The 20,622-nt window shown below is 31.7% G+C and overlaps 1 protein-coding gene across 2 annotated transcripts; it reads right to left on the reverse strand.

Annotated features, from left to right (window-relative positions):
• Positions 1 to 2,828: 2,828 nt before the first annotated feature.
• Positions 2,829 to 19,561, reverse strand: LOC125066172 (integrin alpha-V-like). Of its 2 annotated transcripts, XM_047674126.1 has the most exons (21): positions 19,358 to 19,561; positions 15,553 to 15,686; positions 14,546 to 14,649; positions 14,069 to 14,183; positions 13,653 to 13,805; positions 12,828 to 12,932; positions 12,192 to 12,280; positions 11,862 to 12,089; positions 11,538 to 11,652; positions 11,058 to 11,231; positions 10,673 to 10,855; positions 10,454 to 10,578; positions 10,260 to 10,323; positions 9,956 to 10,109; positions 9,517 to 9,873; positions 8,835 to 8,919; positions 6,144 to 6,206; positions 5,736 to 5,856; positions 4,959 to 5,031; positions 4,373 to 4,490; positions 2,829 to 3,844 (listed from the first exon to the last, which is right to left on the reverse strand). In XM_047674126.1, the coding sequence occupies exons 1-21, from the start codon at positions 19,510 to 19,512 to the stop codon at positions 3,692 to 3,694; spliced, it is 2,868 nt and encodes a 955-aa protein (XP_047530082.1). In that variant the 5' UTR covers positions 19,513 to 19,561; the 3' UTR covers positions 2,829 to 3,691. The 2 variants fall into 2 exon arrangements, with proteins under 2 accessions (XP_047530082.1, XP_047530083.1); XM_047674127.1 differs by lacking the exons at positions 2,829 to 3,844; positions 4,373 to 4,490; positions 4,959 to 5,031; ... (1 more) ...; positions 6,144 to 6,206; positions 8,835 to 8,919 and adding an exon at positions 8,935 to 9,298.
• Between the last annotated feature and the right edge of the window lie 1,061 nt (positions 19,562 to 20,622).

Below are 20,622 nucleotides of genomic sequence, written 5' to 3' on the forward strand. Positions count from 1 at the left end.
TATTAAGTTATGTGCAGTGGCGTGTTTCAAGTGATGTGTTCAGTGAGATTAATAATATAATCGATGACACCAAGTTTTGGTAATTGTGTGAATTTAAATTAAGTAAAAATTTTAATTTTAATTTTCACTTTTGGTTTTCACATCGACCAATTGTCACTTCATTCATTTTAGAACTAAAACTTCGGTGCTGCCGTTTGGCGATTTATCTCTGGTCTTGATGTTGCAATTCATACGATTCCTTCGTTATGCGTTACGAAAATTTATTGAACTCGCTCATTACTTGGTGGTAGTGCTTTGTGCAAGCCTGTCTGGGTAGGTACCACCCACTCATCAGATATTCTACCACCAAGCAGTATTCAGTATTGCTGTGTTCCGGTTTGAAGGGTGACTGAGCCAGTGTAACTACAGGCACAGGGGACGTAACATCTTAGTTCCCAAGGTTGGTGGCGCATTGGTGATGTAAGGAATGGTTAATATTTCTTACAACGCCATTGTCTATGGATGGTGGTGACCACTTACCATCAGGTGGCCCATTTGCTCGTCCGCCTAGAGATATCATAAAAAAACTCACGGCGCTTTGGTGGTCTTCATGTTGTATTCCACGGAATGCTCGAGGTATTACGAGAATTCGTAAATGTGGAATGTCGATGATAAATATATTGCGAAAAGTATAGATGGCTGAGTTATCAATATTCTAGTCTAGTTCAATTATAACATGTTGTGGGCAGGATTGTTTACTTTCCATCAAACTGTCATCAATAACATAGGTGGGTCTTTTTTTTTTAATTTTCACTTGTGCTTGGTAGCCGCAGTTATTGTTAGACGAAACAATGATACGCAGTTCTAAAAATACAATGGGCTTTATTTCAATGCTGTGACAATGCGCCGAGCACTCGCATGCGTAGTCTCGATTATTCTACCTTAGTTTTCTTAACTGAAAAGACTCAGTAATCTAATTATGTATACAATTAAATAATCTTTTGTATGAAATAATTATATGTGAATTTAATAAAAAAAAATATGGAAAAATTAAATCAAATTTATTCGTATATCAAAGTTCTATATTTTGTTTTTTTTTTTGTTTGGTTCATTTTTTATTGCATCTTTAGCTTGGACGCTTATGATGAAGGTGATTGACCTTGAATATGTTTTTATTTTGAAGTGTTTTATTCTACTTTCGTTACAGATTGTGAGCTGTCGATCTGATTGTAAGAGATGTATCTACTCATACTTTCGTAGCATTCAACACGCTATATGAAAAATACTGATATGCCATTGAAAACTAATTTATAAACTACCATTTAAACCTAAATGTAATTTACTAATCATAAAGACCAGAAAATGTACCATATCGTTATTTGTTTCATTTTAAAAGATTAGATCTTTCACCTTTTTATAACCTAATTTATTTTTTTATTGTAATTTATGAACTATTTTTTATTATGTGCGAATTAAAATTTTTTTGAAGGTTATTTTACGAACTCTTCAGGTTAGAAGTTATTTTTTACAGCTATTGATAGCGGTTACGTACGTATACATTGAACTTTTTAGTGCTGCTAAGTGAAATAACATTGATGGTTAAAACAATTGTTAAATAAAGGTCAACATGTAACTAAATAGATACTTTACTTAATTTAATGATATTAACCAGGATGTCGATTCAAATCAAATCAAATGTATTTATTCAAGTAAACTTCAGTTTACATACAACTTAATTCGTTGATACATAATTAATCGTTTTTGAATCAATATTTAAACACTACCACCACATTCCACTAACAATTAACGGTTAACTCATTCTTGATTCTATTCCGTTCCAAGTTCGACTATTCCTCACAAAAAAATCGTAACTTCGAACCAAGTCTACTTATTTATATCTGCAACTAAATCGTTGTGTTAGTAGAATTAAGGAAAAAGTCTGATCGGCGACGATTTCGATTCGATTGCGATAAAGTGACGATTTTTTAGTAGAATTAATTCTCAAAAGAGACTGTAATTGTGTAAGTCATTTTATTGTACAAGTGTCTTCGCATACAAAAGTGAATTAACTATTATTAATAATTCAACAGAACACCAAATACGACACTAAATGTTACCTTTATTAAGGAAATATAATTAAACATAAAAACTAAAGTAGGAAGTCGACTTTAATTTTGTTTTGAAACATTTCAATTATCTTATCCTATTATAATATATAAAAGAATGACATTACAATATACGGGTTGGTCTTATATCGGAATCCGTCGCAGTTGTTAACTTCACTATGGACTGTGTTATTTAAACAGCTTCACTATATACGCTTTATAGAACGAGTTTGTTTTTAAAAACTTAATATATTTTAAACATTAATGAATAAATTCTACTTAAAACATTAAATATCCAATAAGGTTTTAAAACTCAATATGTTAAGTAAAGAATTATTGTTATTAAAAATACACTGATAGTTTATATTGAGTTAATTAATCTTTTCACGTAATTGCTATACGAAATTTACAGGCGCTGTGAAGGCAATATAAGGCAAGGCTTGCTTTCGGTCTGTTCCTGAAAGGCTAATCAAATTGCCGATCATATAAGAACGGTGACAGTTTTAATTAACGTGTAATTTTATGCTTAGAACGTTATTTAACATTAATTTATCGAAACCAATAGATATTGTATGGGCAATATTTATTTACTAAATGTTAATTTAAACTATTTCGTATAACATAATATTTTTTTCTATAATTACTTATATAATCCTATATTTAAAAAAATAAAAATATTTTAGATTTTACGACATTTATTATTTCTTGGAAATTAAGAATTATTTATATTTCAAAAACAGTTAAGAGATTTAACTTTAGTAAGATTAAATAGTGTAAACATACAAAATCGTTCAAATTTATTTGAATATAGAACATTTTGATATTCATACCAATTAACTACTTAAAAGTAGCTCATAAATATTCGGGCACTGCATGTTTAATTTAAAAATTAAAAAACACGTGGACACAAATAAAAAAATGTTGGCTTCGCTTAGTATGAATCCTATTGGTAAAATTAAAGAAAAGGTGGGCTTAAAGCTATTATTATATATAGGCACGCATACGCACACACACGCACACACGCAAAAACATATTTCCACAGGATTTGGCGGATTAGACCAATATATCGGTTATTTGTCTAGGAGATGGACATTTTTAGTAGTGGTGTGAAGCTTGAAAGTCAGTTGGATGTCATCATTATTATAGCAAAGTGCAATCCAAGCCAAAATAGAAGATAAATATTTTTTCGTAATGTTCAAAAAACTTAGCAAATAAATCTAACCTGACAAAATAGATACTGGCAAAAATTTTTTAAAAGAAAACTCAAGAGAGTTCAAAAGAAATTACTGGTTTCAAGGTCCTCAAAATCGGTAAAAGGCAATCAAAATCGCTTTCAATTTCAAAACGATTCCGCTTGATTGGGACTAATGCTCTTTCTCGCTTTGGTATTTTGTCGTCCCTGTAACTTATATTGTCATATTTTTTAGAATCATTTTAAGATAAATAATATCTGATAGCTAAAATTACAATTAACTTACGAACTTATTACTAATTCCATAATTATATCATTGAGCAAAAATTAAAAATCTGTATAATTATTTATACTTCGAGTATTAAAATAAATTCGGAAGACTAGACATAAGTAATAAATAATTTCTCAGAGGCGCTCAGTCTGAATCGTCTGATATTAGTTCCTGTGATGAAGCTTCAGGGGTCGATGACGAACCCTCGTTAGCTGATGTATTCCCTTCGTCTATTGTCGTTTTCTGTTCTTGTAGCCTCTTGAAGTCTTCTAATCGATTTCTTGAAAAGAATCCGTACTGGAACAATTAAAATATTCAATTATTTAAGTAAGCTGATAGAAGCAGTATTTTATAAGATGAAAATTAAATCTTCCTCTAAGTGTTTTTGTGAAACGGAAAAGAACATCAGTAGTTACTCTTTTCCTTTATCGAAAGACGTTGATACGTCGTACTATCCATAAAATATGGAAATCACGGGATAAGAACTCCACGTATTTTAATTCTTATGTAATATCTTATCGAGTATCATTTCTTACATAAATTAATGTTTCTATGATACCGTATTAAAATGTATTACAAGGCAAAGTAAAATATTACTGCGAGATTTTATTACAGAAACGAAGTTTTGCCCTAGAAGCTTGAATTATAATTGTATACGATGATTGTCACTGAGTTATATTCATTTATATGAAAATATATTCACATATAATTGAAAATGAAATTTCTGTATATATTAAGCATATATAGTAAAAGTGTAATGAAAAAAATCACAAGGAGACATGTTTGCCATCCTTTTCTCAACAGGGTATTAACTAAAGCACCTACTTTATAAAGGCCCAGCACGATGAGAGATAGCAACAATAGTCCAGCAACACAGCCCAGAATAATCGGCCATAGAGGCGGAGCTGGTTCTAAGATTAACGTTGTTGTTATAGAGGAAGACCTGTGGTGAGAACATTTTAAATATTATTATTATATCACTTAACCCAGTAACGGGAATCTATATAAACATGAAGGAAATATCATTTATCACGACATATCTGAAATTATAGGTCAGATTTATGTGAAATCTAGTAATTTTACTTTCTCGACGCTTCGTAAGAAATGATCTTTGGAAATTTCAATTTCTAGGAGGGTTAATTGGAGGGGTAGCTTCAGGAAGGCGGGACAGACATTTAGTATGGATAAAATATTGCGGGCTTAAACTGGAAAACACCACTATGATCTTTCTCGTACTTAACTTTAAAGGAAAATATCGTGACGAAACCTATTAGTGTTATACCAAATTCTGTTCAGAAGTGAATCTTCCAGTTGTTACTACATGGTTGGATGGTTCCTACATCAAATAGTACAATTGCTAACCTGGCTTCGTATAACAATTAAAATTGAAACAATTAATATAGGTACTTACTTATTTTGACCTTCAAGTACAATGATCATAGATGTAGTTATGTTAAAATTCTTTTGCTGCTCAAGGAAATCACCTAAAACAAAGAATTATTTGTTATTTATTTGTATTATGAAATACAAATAAATCAGGCTTATTTTATTCGGTTTCATACCCGGAACTTATAATTAGGTCCATATTTCTTTAAAAATATCAAAACATCGAATCATTTTAAATATTATTATTTCGAATATGTGCTATAATACAATTTTGAGAAATGTTAACAATAAAACTCCAAACCCAAAAAGCTTCCTTCATCATCAATCCTAAACCAATTGAATCCTTCTATATTTTTAACTTGGTCTATTTAAACTAAATAGTTTAAAACATTAACATAGTAAAACATAATATTATCTGAAAATTTACAATACGTAACCAAAATCATTCTCGCACAAGACTTCAGAGTTATTTCACCGGCTGAATTTCACACGACACATTTAATTTCCCTTACGATGTTTTCCTTAATGCTGAGCACGAGATTAATTATAAACACAAACTAAGAAATGATAATCCAGTGATGGTTTTTTGGTAGACCTTGACTCAACTCATCTCAGGTCATATCAACTTAAACTATACTAATTAATGTTATTTGATAAAATAATTATTTAACCAATCTTAGTAAAACTTTGATCCCTTTGTTTTTTCACGATATATTCCGAGTGTTACTTTATATTATATAAAATAATTTACTATATAATGAAAGATAAGTATAATCTACACGTTAAACCAGAAAATAAATACCATAATCCGCCAAGTTGAATCTCAGTGAGAGAAGGACGGGCATCGAAACTTTGGCTGGTATATTCCATTCGCAATGAGATTCGTCCTGCGCACATCCCTTGATCCGACTTGTGAGATTCACCTGAAAAATTTATCAAATTTCCGTAGCTTCCTCAAAAGTTTTTCAAATAATAAGAGATGTTCGAGAAAAATTTAAGTAAAATTTAGCTTTATTTATAAATAAAAATTGGGAACACATTTGTTTTTTGTCATATTTAGTATTAAAACAGTTGTGTAGTGAATTGATAAATGACCTTATCATCAGTTTCCCTTAAGTTATAACAGTATTAAGAGTGGGTGATGAGAGATTTAAAACATGCAATATTTGCAGCAATAAGTTTAAAACTATTATTATAATGTTATTCTCACTTTATCTGGCAAAATAATTTGGACTGGCAAGCGAAACCAATCCGACGGGCCGAAATTTGTAACCTGTAAAAAAAGGTAACATTAAAATTGATAATAAATTTCTCTTAATATTAACTGTTTATATTTAAAATATATCATGGGTCGAGACGCGATATTTTTGGTCGATGATATTCACTATGAATTTGTGAAAAATTGGCGTTTTAAACGTCGACGAAACTGTTATCGAAATTTTGGAAGTAAAATAAAAGTGGAAATAAGTAGTTAAGTGCAATAGTGTTATATTATAAATAAGATATATTAATCATAAACTCTTAGTAGTGCAAAATATTTGTGCTATTAGCAAATCGCATGAAATACGTAAATCTAAAGTTTGTTTATCTTTTTTCCTACTACCATTGGAATAGGCTAGAATAGTTATGTATATGTCACCGTAAGCTGACAAAAACCATTAGTTTACAATCTGACGAGACAGATTGTAATCTGTCTAAAATATTGTGAACTGTGAAATATGATTGCAATAAACCTTACTATTGTTATAAGTAGGATTGAAACAATGTTTGTTAGTCCATCACAATTTGTATTTATACTTGGTGGTAGGGCTTTGTCGAGCAAATGGTCACCTGATGTTTAGTTGTCACCACCGCCCATAGACATTGGCGCTGTTAGAAATATAAACCATCACTTACTTTGCCAGTGCGCCACCAACCTTGGGAACTAAGATGTTATGTCCTTTCTGCCTGTAGTTACACTAGCTCACTCACACTTCAAACCGGAATATAAAAATACCAAGTATTGCTGCTTGGCGGTAAAATATCTGATGAGTGGATAGTACCTACCTACCTAGATTATGGTACCTACCTACCTAGACGGGCTTACACAAATCTCTACCACCAAATCAACGTACTGCATGCGAAAGCTCAAAATATAATTTTAGATTTTTACACTGCAGACGAATGCTGGTGAGGGAACAGTTTAAAAATCTAAAGTTATTTATTTTGCTTAACCACAAAATTGATTATATCATAGAATAATTAATTAATTAAATAAATATTGGACGACATCACATTACTCTGATCCCAATGTAAGTAGCTAAAGCACTGTGCTATGGAAAATCAGAAGTAACGACGGTACCACATACACCCAGACTCAAGACAACATAGAAAACTAATGAACTTTATCTGCATCGACTCGACCAAGAATCGAACCCGGAACATCGGAGTGGCGTACCCATGAAAACCATTAATACCATAACTAATTCATTTTAGTTTTAAGAAAAACATGTGGCGTTTTTTATAACCTTCACGTTAAGAATCATAAGTAGTCAACGCCAATCATAATTATATATTAAAACAGTCATAGCATTAACTATTTATTTGTGTGTTTAGTTATTATTAAAAATGACAACATGAACGTATGACTCAATCGTATTCATCATATTTTCTTACCTCGTAGTTTTCTATACTTCCTAAAAATTCTGCAAATATATATTTTTTTTTTTTCTATTTTCAATCAGGGCCTTTTACCCGTGTGTATGTGAATTAATAAATTAAAATTGTTTATTAAAAACGCAAACTCAATAGAAGATTATATTAAAAGGCAACGATACACCCCAGTGTTTATAAATTAAATTGTATTTGTTTCATATATATATCGGAGCGTGGTTACTTTGGTTGTTGATTTGAATAATTAATGAATCGAGTAGTTGGCAATAATGTTTGATGGCTGATTTACTTTTAAGAGCGGGTCACCCCGAATGGAGTTGTAAGTGTCATGGCAACGCAAGTCGTTATGTTTTGACAGGCGATTCGAATGCGATGGTTGCTTGCAAACCCATTTGCTCTTAATCGAGATGAATTATAGTAATCTTTTGTTATTATTGTGGTGTACGATTATTAAATCAATTAATACAGTGATTAGACGATATTAAATACGTTTTATTTTGTGAATATCTCCATAGCACGCCCACATAATCTTCCAAATGTCGGATCAATCCCCGAACCCAACTGTTCGGCATCCTGCTTCTCCGACATATATATTTTTTAAATATTGTAACTAAAAAAAGAATAACTACTGAGTTTCTTGCAGGTTTTTGTCGGTCGGAAATCCGAACCGGTGGTAGTTAATGCAATGACTTGTAAAAGGCTTCTCGAGTGGGGAATATTTTAATTTATAAATAAAATTAAATATTAAAATTACAATAATATTCGTATTTTAAATGAAACCAATTTACTGCCTCGTTATTAATTTCCTTTCACAAATTTTTTCCCCAGCTTTACTTTGTAGCTGTAATAAGCCATAAGCTTACCTCTGAAATACTTTTTTCATAATGGATCTAATAACAATTCGGGGCTTTCATAAGGATTTTATTAAGTTTATATAATTAAGGATGTTCATTGGATAAAAATTATCATAATTATTTTCTTGATTTATCTGTTGATTATAGAATATGAGTATCGAAATTTAACACAGTTAACTTAATATCCGACTATACAATGTCAATATCGCCTAACCGATTGCACTTTGAAGTATCCAATGAACGCGCTGTAGTCTTTCTCAGAATTCTCCGGTTAGAGAATGAACTGTATCAAGTTAATATAAAACACGTTGCAAAGGAAGTAATAAAAGATATCCAGCAAAGTAAAACTGATGACAAATAAACTAAGCTTGACAAAGTACAATTAGAAGAGTTACCTCAAAATAATGAACGAAAGTCACATTGGCCGCCTCGTTAAATTTGTCTCTTGTTACTGCAATGGTCGCGTTCGGCAACGCTTTCCTGGAAATTTTAAGCACTTGGAAAACTTTGATAATGTCGCCTTAATTTCGAAATTCACTCCAAGTTTTCCTTTCACTGTACTGTTATGCATGTTACGCTTTCGTTTATTCATTTACTCCAAACATTAATTTAATTGTGAATAATACTCCGTGTTGCGGAAATATGGTACTCAGTTTTGAACATGTTAGAATAATAGAACTTTATACAAACTGTTTGTGTTTTGTTAATAGCTAGCTTATATGTAATATGTAATAATGCAGATACTGAGGCCTTGGAATCAAGTCCCGGGTTCTCTTCTTCGTCTGTAGAGAAATTATCGGAAGTACGTAAAAAAATTCATCCTGCTTTTGAAGTTTCTCCTCTTGGGAGTGATTGTGACCTGATTTTGAGGAAGAGATATAGGTTACACGTATGTTTTGATCACAAATTTGCGTCATACGATATCTCCTGCGCATTTATTAGTCCCTGAAATTCCTCCTCCGTAATTTTTTTTAGACATTATCATGTTAACAAAGGTAAGAGATGTTTCTTTCTCTAAATATAAAAAAAAATAGTCGAAATACTACAAATAAATGTATTATTTATTTAAATCCTTACCCGCTTATTGAGAAATTTGCTTTCGGTGTTATCAAAATAACCATTTCTTTCGAAATTCTATCAATATCGGTATCATTGTTGAATGGATCATTAAGATTAGCTACAATCTTTAATTCCTTTTCTGTTGTATCCTTGTATGCATATTCCAATTCTATTTCCCATTCAACAATCCCAAACCGATTTAAAGGAGATGGTATATCACAAGTTACGTTGAATTCTTCTAAGCTACATTCCCTTGGTAACCTTTTCGGTGATGAAGGTAACGTAAGATGGACTTTGGCTCCAAATGATGGTTCTTCCATATTAACAACGGAAAGCTTCACCCCTAACTTATCTTTTGTCCCGGGAATGTACGGACTGCAAGTCAAAAATGTATATAATTTTTTATGTAATTTTATTCTTGTACAAATATTTGATAGATTATTATAACATGACTTACCTACTTAAGGGATTTAAATTCATGACAAGAAATGGCTTGCAAATAAGTTCTTCGTCATCACCACAATCTCGCATCAGTTGAATACGGAAAAGTGTGTCTAGAACTGAATCATCTGATACTTTCGCAAACTGTTCGTCGGATTCGTCGGAACCATCTAAAATTGATCATTACATTCATACATTTGACACAAAAAGATACACGTTACGTGTATACTTAAATATATAATTATAATACAATTAAATAACTATCCTATTATTATTCATGTATTAAAACATTTTTGATATAAAACGAAATTAGGAAATACCTCCCGAATCTTTTACTTCTAAATTGAATTTCATGGAGATTGGTTTTGATAAATCGGCTGTCGGCTGAAAAACAAATGGGTTAAATTTCACTACTTTTAATCTAGACTATAAAATATTAGGACATATTTTTTTTTATAATTCAGAATGAAAACAAACTTCAGCTATTGAATACAAAACATCAACGTTCTTATACCTTTACTTCGATAACTTGTTCGTCACAATTCTCGTTGCCTGGTTGAATGGAGACTTCGTATTCCGTATCTCCCTTAAGTCTTGCTCTGTTTTCGATTGGATCAATAGCTATAGTTGCAGTAAAATCTGTTTGAATAATATTAATTACCATTTATATAACTCTTCATGGTTTAAAAACATTTTTCATGATATTGTTTTGATAAATACACGAGTTATTTACCCATTTTTGCGCTTGGCCACGTTTTACTTTCAGCTGCTTTAACACAGAATAATGCTGAAAAGTTTGTTGCACCTTGTTGTAAGTTAACTGCATCTGGTACTTTTATATATACTTCCACGTGCATTGTTGGTGTGCATCTAAAAACGTAAGCTGTACCAGAACTATGAGCGCCTATCGCTAAATCTGAAAGAAGATATATGTTTACTAATCAATTTATTTTTTTCATTAATTTATTTAATTTTGGATATGTATATAGATGTATATAGTTCAACAGCTTATATTGTGCTTAATAACTTAGAGTTATTAAGCACAGCACAGTTAGGTAGTTATTTCTTAGCTGAATACAATTTTAGTAAAATTTAACCGTTCGTTCTCTCAAACTTACCATTACATTTATCGTTATTAATATCGTAACCCCCAGATATGGAAATACCAAACGTTTGTGCTTCATTGACTACAATCTTCTGTACATATTTCGGTCTCAGACCTTCTTTGCCACCTCTGAATATAAAAACGGCTCCTTTTCCGTCGTCTTCCCATGGAGCTCCTATAGCAATATCTGAAATGAACCGTAAATATTTATTTTGAAAAATGCTGTCTAACATTGAAGATATATTAGCTTCAAGAGATATATTTTTAATCACTAGCGAACCGCCCCGGCTTTGCACAGGTGTAATTTACTAACAAAGAAAATGAAAAATTCTTATCGTAAGAAAATGTTAAGTATTTACATTTATCATTAGGTATATTAATATTATTCTTGTCCGTAAAATTTATGTCCGTAAAGAACCTTCAACATAAAAAATAATGAAAACGCTAAAGCAAGTCATTTAAATATAAATAGATTTTAATGTTTTATTTTTACCATTAAATCCGTCGCCATCTATGTCCCCTAAATTTGCTATTGTACTGCCAAAACGAACTCCACTTTCTCCCGAACCACTAACGTAATCAGCTGCGATAAGACTGAAGTCTGTCTCCTGAAATGATTACGGAATTAAACCTTGTCATATAAAAGGGCATCTTCAATTAGAGTGAGCATCAGGTCTTTCATTTCTTTAAATATCTTTTGTTATTCAATTTGTTTTCATTTCAGTAAATATATTCGTTTATAATATTTAGGTTTATTGTAGTGAAATTGATAATGTTTAAATATAAATTAAAATTTACTTTCATAAGAACAACACACCTTTATTTCAGTTAGATAGACAAAGACAGCGCCTTGATCGTAATGTAAACCAACGCCATCTTTTCTAACGAAGTTCGGAGCTCCCACGAGAAGATCAGTGATGCCGTCACCATTGACATCAGTGCAGCACAAACTAGCACCGAAGTATGCGCCTAATTGTGTTCCACGAACTTTTGCTTTGATTTTAAAGGGATCTGTTTCTCGAAATGACGGCTCGAAGACAAGAACCTGTTTTGTAGATTGATTTCTCTTATATTTGTCGCATTTTAAAATCAATATTCAAATGTCGAAAAATATCAAGCAAAAGAAGAAATGTTAAGAAAAACTTGCCTGTCCGTATCCTGACTTCGATCTAGGTGCTCCTGCTACATATAAAATTGTACCATTGTTTTCAAACACACCCGACTCGACACTGTATCCTAAAATAAATATAAAATTTATTTCAAACGTTTATTAAAATATAGGATTTTAAATTAACATGGTTATTTTTATTACTATAAGTATTTGAAACGGGATATTTACCATGTTTTTTATTTTTATTTTGTGGAGTTCTTGTCAACATCTACCCGCAAACTTCAGTCTTGTGAACAAGACATTTGTCAATAATGTCGAAATATCGAGCTCCATATAAAAATAAAAAAACGTGGCTAATATCCCGTTTCAAATACTTTAGTAATTTATTAAAACAGTGTATAGTTTATAAGAACACTGATCTCATTTCAGATAAGCAAACTGATGTTGATATGATGGTTGATTCCTAGCCATTTTAGCTCGGGCAACCGATTAGAACGGACAGGATTTCAGACAGAATTCCTCTTTTTCAGACAGAATTTTTCATATTCGCTTAATAGAAAACAACCACGGTCAATCGCGGCAATGTTAACATATAGTAACGCGGTCATTAATAAATTTTAATATTAAAAGCGATATATATACATCTAAACAATTAAAAAAAAATACAAATACCTAAGTAGTCGTCCGGTCCAACATCTAACGTGTAATAAGGATTAATTGTAGGCTGTAAACTCAAGTATTCGCTTTCTTTGTAGTACTTATACGTTGCGATACCACCTGAAAATTTAAGCCCACCAAATTGTCTAATTTAGAACTGTTATTATTTTTAAAATTAAACATACACAGGATTTTTTTTTTATTAAATTCATCTAATAAATAATTAGTGAGATTCAAATGCAAAAAGAAATCAAATTAAACATTAGCCAACTACAATGTTATTCGGTACAAGATCGTGTTCCGTTTTCGTAATGATAGTAACAGCAGTATTTACGAATGCTTACAATAACTAAAGCTGTTTATTGTATTCAATACATTATATTACAGCTTAACTCATCTAAAATTTTTATTTCACGTAAGGGAACATACAGGAATAAACACAACGCTAGCAGTTTTAGATTTGCCTTCATTCTTATGTATTGCAAGGTTTATAAATATAAAGTCCTCACTTTATGTTTTAGCTGTGTATATTAATGGAGGAAAGACTGATAAAACCAAAGCCATCTATACAATTTATTGAAAATTGTGTAATAATTGAACAAAGAGAGCGCGTATTAAAGCTCACAAGTATTCAGAAACATTAAATAAACAGAAGTGATAACTTAAACTAATCGCTGGCGTATGCGTAAGGGAAAGGGAAGCCAGACAGACTGGGACCGTAACGCGTTACGTAACGAAACGGTTTACCCTCCCATAAGAAGTTATCACTTCAAAAAAGTAGCTTATTAGTGCTCTAAAAGAAATAAGAGAAATTAATTGTTAAATTGAATGCATCTATACCTGTCCACTGTAACAGTCCCGGTGCACCAATAATAATGCTCGTCTTTGAAACTTTAATTGAAAATCCTGCTTGACCGTACGCGTAGAGATTTAGATGGGTACCGTATTCCCCATACTCAATTCTCTCACCATGAGTCATGAATGCTTGGCGGCCTGTAACACATTTACAAAAGCTTTTGAATTTTACCATAGAAATATAAAATTAAATATTTAATTTGAGTTTTAAAGAGTTTCAACCATTTATTATAGATTTTTTAATGCATAATTTTGCACCCACTTTTATACAGTTTATACGAGTCTAGAGGGTTGTGTGATTCATCCATAAGACAAGTGAATTGTGACAGAGGTCTATATATTTTATATAGATAAGATATTTATCTAAGATGTGCATTTTAAATATATATTCTGTTCCTTACTCATTTCAGCTAATGGAAAAAGCGCAGCACCACGTCTTTTGGATATCATATAACAGGCACCATTCGCAAGTAAGTGTTTATCTCTGTATGGAGTGGTCCACCGAGGAGCACACATCTAAAATGAGATTATACATTTTATATAATTCATTGAAACAAGAAATTAAAGCATATTTACTTCTTCGAAAATTCAAAGGAACATTATATTAATTTAACAAGTTTACATTATTATATTATTAAAAGTAATTAAATAAATAAATTTTTAGCTAAAGCACTTGTGTTTTGGAAGTCAGAAGTAACGACGGGACCACAAACACCCAGACCCAAGACAATATAGAATACTAATGAACTTTTCTACATCGACTCGGCCGGGAATCGAACCCGGGACCTCGGAGTGGCGTACCCATGAAAACCAGTGTACAAACTACTCGACCACGGAGGTCATCATCATCAAAATAACATTTATATTTAAAGCTTTACCAGTAATTTTCCATTCGGTACTGAGGCTATCGTCGCTCCGAACCACATATCATTTTCGAAAAAATCGGAGTGTTTAGTGGATCTCCGATAAATTATATCTTCAACTGAAAACCAATCATTTTGAAAGCATTAGCATTAGCAGCCTGTAAATTTTCCCACTGCTGGGCTAAAGGCCTCCTCTCCCTTTGAGGAGAAGGTTTGGAGCATATTCCACCACGCTGCTCCAATGCGGGTTGGCGGAATACACATGTGGCAGAATTTCGTTGAAATTAGACACATGCAGGTTTCCTCACGATGTTTTCCTTCACCGCCGAGCACGAGATGAATTATAAACACAAATTAAGCACATGAAAATTCAGTGGTGCCTGCCTGGGTTTGAACCCGAAATCATCGGTTAAGATGCACGCGTTCTAACCACTGGGCCATCTCGGTTCTTCATCATTTTGAAAATATAACAAATATACACACGAAGAAATATTTTACTATAAATTAAGAACAGGTTACACTTATCTAATTAGTAATGTAAAATTTGAAATCTTCTGTTGAGAGAAAATAACATACTATCAGAAGTTTCTAGTTCTTTGTGCAGTATCTCATTTAATGATCATTACTTCTACTACTAATTCAATAAATCAATCAATAAATAATCGTCATTGTTTACGTCACCACCGCAATACTAAATCTAAAAATGTTCCTTATACGTAAAGAAACAGCTTTACATATACGGGAATATTAGTTTTTGTTATTATTATTTACATCACAGTCAACATTCTCAAGGCTCAACTACTTAAATTAAATAACTATATTTCACTATCTTTATATTCCCTGACTCCCACATCAGACGCGAACAACACCTTCAAGTGAAAATGTATAGACAAAAAAGTTTTTGGTTATAGAACCTGGATTAGAACCTTAGGATCAGCGCAGCGAGCAGCGCATTATATAAAAGTCTGATACTAGATGAGTTTTATCTTCCTATAAATGTCATGTTTTTTAGAAATATTTACCATTTTCGTTCACTCCTAAAGGGTGACACGTGACTTTTTTCAAGTTTAGATTATCTAATGCACATGAAAACACTTGTCCAGAATTGATCGTGGTATTGTATCTATTTCTTGCTTTCGGAGCTCCAACTATAAGCCTGAAACAATAAAAACGTATGCTAAAAATACATATGCATATATGTATGTATAATATATTAATGAATTTCTTTTTAATTTTCAGTCTGACACAGACTTTTCGTCATAAGACCGATTACGCATTGAATCAATCAAATCGAGATTAGGTTTGGGATCAAATTTGGAAGCAATATACTGAAGTCAGCCATCGCTGAACCCAAGGGACACAAAATTACAAAATAACGTAAGCCATTCCAGATCTACTAGAGTTCAAGTAATTTGTTATACGATTCGATACAATACGATAATATGCTTAAAATGATAGACTGACATTTTAAATATTATAATTTTATTCCATTATATTATAAATCATCTATTTTTATTATTGTTTTGAAACGTAAAATTTTTAGATTTGTTAGATTAAGATTTCTGTGTCAGTGCGATCAATTCTCAATAAATGGCGCGTGAGTCATATCCGATGTTTTAAAGTTATTTATTTTATTTATAATTGGAACATTACTTATTGTTACTTAATAACAGGAACTGGGGAAACTGGGGTGAAACCAAATTAAGCCAAACGACCTAAAAAGTAAAGGGACAAAGAAAGAAAAAATAAAGGGAGAAGTAACTTATTCTGATTAGAAAAAGACAACCTAATGTAAAATATCTCAATGCTTAGTAACAAGGAGAGCTGAAACCAAATCAAGGAAAAGAATAAGAACAGTGGCTTGTGATAATTGAATAATTAAAGCTTTAACACATAGACAACTCGAGAATATCTAGAATATTCTAAGCGCTATGTAAAGAAAGATTAACTATTGAGTTTTTTGCGGGTATTTCTCGGTAGAATCTATTTTCCGAATCGGTGGTAGCTTAACATTTAATTCAATTCTGTAACGCGATTTTGTGAGCTAACCACAAGGATATACAAATAAGGCAAGTAAGGAGAACTGGAACACTGATTTGAATTTCAAAGTAGAGGTCAATTAAAGTTATCTTGAAGAGTTATACTTCTTTACAATACCTGAAACAAATTGTAACATTGAAGGACTGATGGAGTATCAAGAGATTTCTCAAGAAAATTTAATAAAGAATCTCTTCAAGATACATTACGGGAGAAACCTCTTAATACGGGGGAGCATGTGTGTGACAGATTTGAATTACCCTCAAGGAAGAAAATACGCCCAAGACAATTAAACAAATCGTACACGAGGGAAATTAGTTCGAATAGTCGAATATATCTGAGATTTGGCAGTGTTGGTCGCTCATTGGCTGTAAAGTTGGTAAGCCAATAATTTATACAGTATCATAATATAATATTTAAACAATTTGTTTTAAAGGTATTCGAAATATGTTACTTAATCAAAATTGGCTTATTTAGTTGGGAACTGCTTTATAATTCAGTTGCAAGATTTGACCCAAATAGGGTGATAGGTAGGGTAGTGATACATGAGTTTTCATATAGGCTGTCTACACATCAACAGCTTTATAATTATATAATTGGAATCTAATAATTAGGATTTATATAAGACTTAAAATCCATATTAATATAAAAAAGGTAAAATTTGTTTGTTTGTATGTAGAGGGTAGAGGGTAGCTTGATATTTTTGACAGATGTAAATGTTTGTTATCGACATAACTTTACAATGTTGAACATATTATTTTCTTAATTTAATGATTATAAAAATTGTAAAAATATTAAAAAATATTATACAAAAGTCTCTAAAGATTCGAGCGTTATCCGAAAATTTTATTGCTTCAAAGTAAAATTTAAATAGAAACACTGAAAATAATAGACGCTTGTACAATGTTACATCCGTCGGACTAGGGACACGAATAACAGGCAGTAACTGTTACAAATATCGATAGCAAAAAAATCATTATTAAAGGTCATTGTTATGTTATTGTTACGAACAGGGTTCATTTTGGTTGGGGATTGTTTTGTCTAGTGGTTGGGGTCTCTTTAGCTGGTATAACTCTTTTTAGAAAATAAGGTAAAATAAATTGAATTCAAATTTGAATTACGCATTCCATCGTTCCATCGACTGTTATTTTCTGTTTCCCATCACTAGCCCGTCTGTCAAAAAGTACAAGCTAACTTGAACAGGGTATAATGATCCATTTCTAAAAAAATCACATAATTTTCTAGTTCTATAAGATATACGCGTACGTATTAATTGCGCCGGTACGAGTTAAATAATAATAATAAGCAATTTATTTGTATACAAATATTTAGTAAATATAAACAAAGTTTGGATCAAATTGTACGATGCATTAAAATCATTTCACCTTCAATATTATTTCATATTTAATAATTCACAAGAAATTAAAAAATAATACAGAACACGCATCACGAACATCACTAGAAAGGATCCGAGCTCACTAGAGCATAAACAGGCAATGACGCTTTACTTTTTTGATCCAGTAGTTGAAGTCTATAATAATAAACCTTCATAAATGTATTTTAAAAACCATTTTTATTAACAATTGTCTAATTAGGTATTTTATTCTTGACCGATTATGGTAACTAACTCCAGTTTGGATATATATCTAGAGACCGTTTCACCTGTAAGATTATATATAAAACACCGAACTACGACTGAACGCACCGAAGAATGTCTTATTGATAATATTAATGAGAGATGGTTATACCACTGGGCCATGTTGACATTTTACTTAAATTGTAAACGATGAAGGCGGGTTCAAATCGAGACAAGATTCACATGAATATTCGAATTGGAGCAACGTAGTGGATTAGCTTCAAACCTTCTCCTCAATAAGGGAGAGGAGGCCTTAGGCCAGCAGTGGGATGATAAAGCCTGTTTATTTACGAACGCTATAAATAGTGCAACATCAGGCAATCTTGTATCGATAAAAAATGACTACTTTTAAAATACCTGATTGATATCATCGTACAAGAACAATTTGTTTCAGTAGTTATTTGAACAATCAGTTACTAATATGAATCGCAAATTATATAGACGAAACAAATATATTAAAAGATATTTCGATAAAAAATAGTGTTAGTAATGGACATGAAAGGTCAATGATCTCTGTGTCACACTTTGAGACGGAACATATTGTAAAAATCATACAACAACTATGTACTTACATTTTTTATTTTATTATATTATATTCCTATAGAATTTGGTGTTTAAATGAAACTCAAATACAAATTTGAATACATCTATTATGCTTCTTTTAGTATTTATTTTTATGATATCGGTAGGCGAACGGCTATATGGGCCAACTGACGGTATGGGGTCTTAAATTTTAACCATTTCTTACTATGAAATTTGTGCCACCGATACAGGGAACTGAGATGAGATGTGCCTGTTGTTACTCCTTCACTGTTCCTCCCGACCGCGACACCACAATACTTAATATTACTACTTGGTAGGAAAAAATATGATGAGTGCGTATTATCTACCCAGACGGGCTTGCACAAAGCCCTACCACCAAGTTATTTAAAGTTATTACGATTTTCTTGTCAGCCAAACAAAAGTTAAAATATCGATTTCACGTCAAATAAAACACAGAAAAACGTACTCGTAAAGTGTACAAAGGACACAATTATATGAAACAAATGTATAAAAAAATCGTAAATAATAATAAAATAATGATAACATAAGTAATTATAATAAATCTGATATTTATGTTTAATTATAAAAAAAACAACAACAACAATTCTTACTTATCTGAATCAAAAAGGACCGAGTAACCAAAATATTGTGAGAAATTATCATCTGGTTCAAACGTTATTCTCGATTCTTCGTTAAATATTCCACTGCCATCACATAATAAAGAATAATACACTATCACAACACTAAACACTATTAACTTACACATTATACACTAACAAAACACTAATAATCACTAACAATAGTTCAGAATTGTCACAAAGTTGACACTGTCAAGTTTGCAAGACTGACGGCGATGACATGAAATATAAAATATACACATATCTATATTATGTCAGTTCTAATCATATAAAAGAAAGCATGCTATTTTGTATCTTATATCGTTAATTTAAAGTTCAAAATCGCTTGTATGTACTTAGTGCATTGTTTGTATTGCTTTATTACATTGTCTACTAGTAATTTTGTGAATAATCATTTGTTTTCGTTATGTTAATGATTAAATAGTAACATTGACTCATAGTAAAGTTATACTTTGATATTCAACGAGGCAGCTTATTCGGTATGTTGACCGTAACAGTTCAAAGATCAATAAATAATATTACGTGTATATTTTATTCACATGGCTATGTGTAAGTTCGTCTTTCTTTTCTTTCATAAAGTAGGATAGGTAAATGGGCCACCTAATGGTATGGGGTGACCATCACTGAAAGAAATAATATCCATTGCCTATATCACCAATGTGCCAAAACCTTGGAAGCTACGGATGTTACGTCCCTTGTGCCTGTAGTTTCACTGGATCACATCTTTCAAACCGAAACACGATAATACTAAGTTGGTCGGCCAGACGGGCTGGCTATATGCCACTACCACCAGTGAATATCTTTATATATTTTTCTTTCTTATAGGCTTCGTCTCCGTCGTGTTATCTGAGACTCCTGAAGAAGAAGAAGTATCAGACTACTCACAAAACCAGTGTTACCCTCTCCTTTACAGAGGAAGGTCACCCCGACAACTACCTTCCCCCGAAATAACTACCTGAACCTAAACTTTTATTAAGAACACATGTCATGCACTGAGCTGTATAATCTTCTAGATTGTTATCACCGAGTACCCACGAAATAATCCTTTAAGCACAATTTTATACAATTCTATAGAAATCAAAAACCAAGGAGTTTCCAAGTCACGTTTATTGTTATTAAGTCTTTATATTAAATTTAAAACATTAAAAAAAAAATTTACTTTCAGCATTAACAGTCTGTAAATTTCCCACTGCTGGGCTTAGGCCTCATTTCTCTTTGAGGAGAAGGTTCGGAGAATA

The sequence above is a fragment of the Vanessa atalanta genome, chromosome 9 (assembly GCF_905147765.1).
Source record: "Vanessa atalanta chromosome 9, ilVanAtal1.2, whole genome shotgun sequence".
Lineage (NCBI taxonomy): Eukaryota > Metazoa > Arthropoda > Insecta > Lepidoptera > Nymphalidae > Vanessa > Vanessa atalanta.

What these genes read in the sequence shown, in the direction of transcription:
- LOC125066172 (XM_047674126.1), bottom strand. Translation starts at nt 19,512, where the DNA reads ATGTGTAAGTTAATAGTGTTTAGTGTTGTGATAGTGTATTATTCTTTA. An exon ending in TTTAGGAGTGAACGAAAATG is followed by an intron (nt 14,650 to 15,552) that starts GTAAATATTTCT and finishes ATTGGTTTTCAG; the next exon opens with TTGAAGATATAATTTATCGG. An exon ending in GTGGCCAAGCGCAAAAATGG is followed by an intron (nt 10,579 to 10,672) that starts GTAAATAACTCG and finishes TTATTCAAACAG; the next exon opens with ATTTTACTGCAACTATAGCT.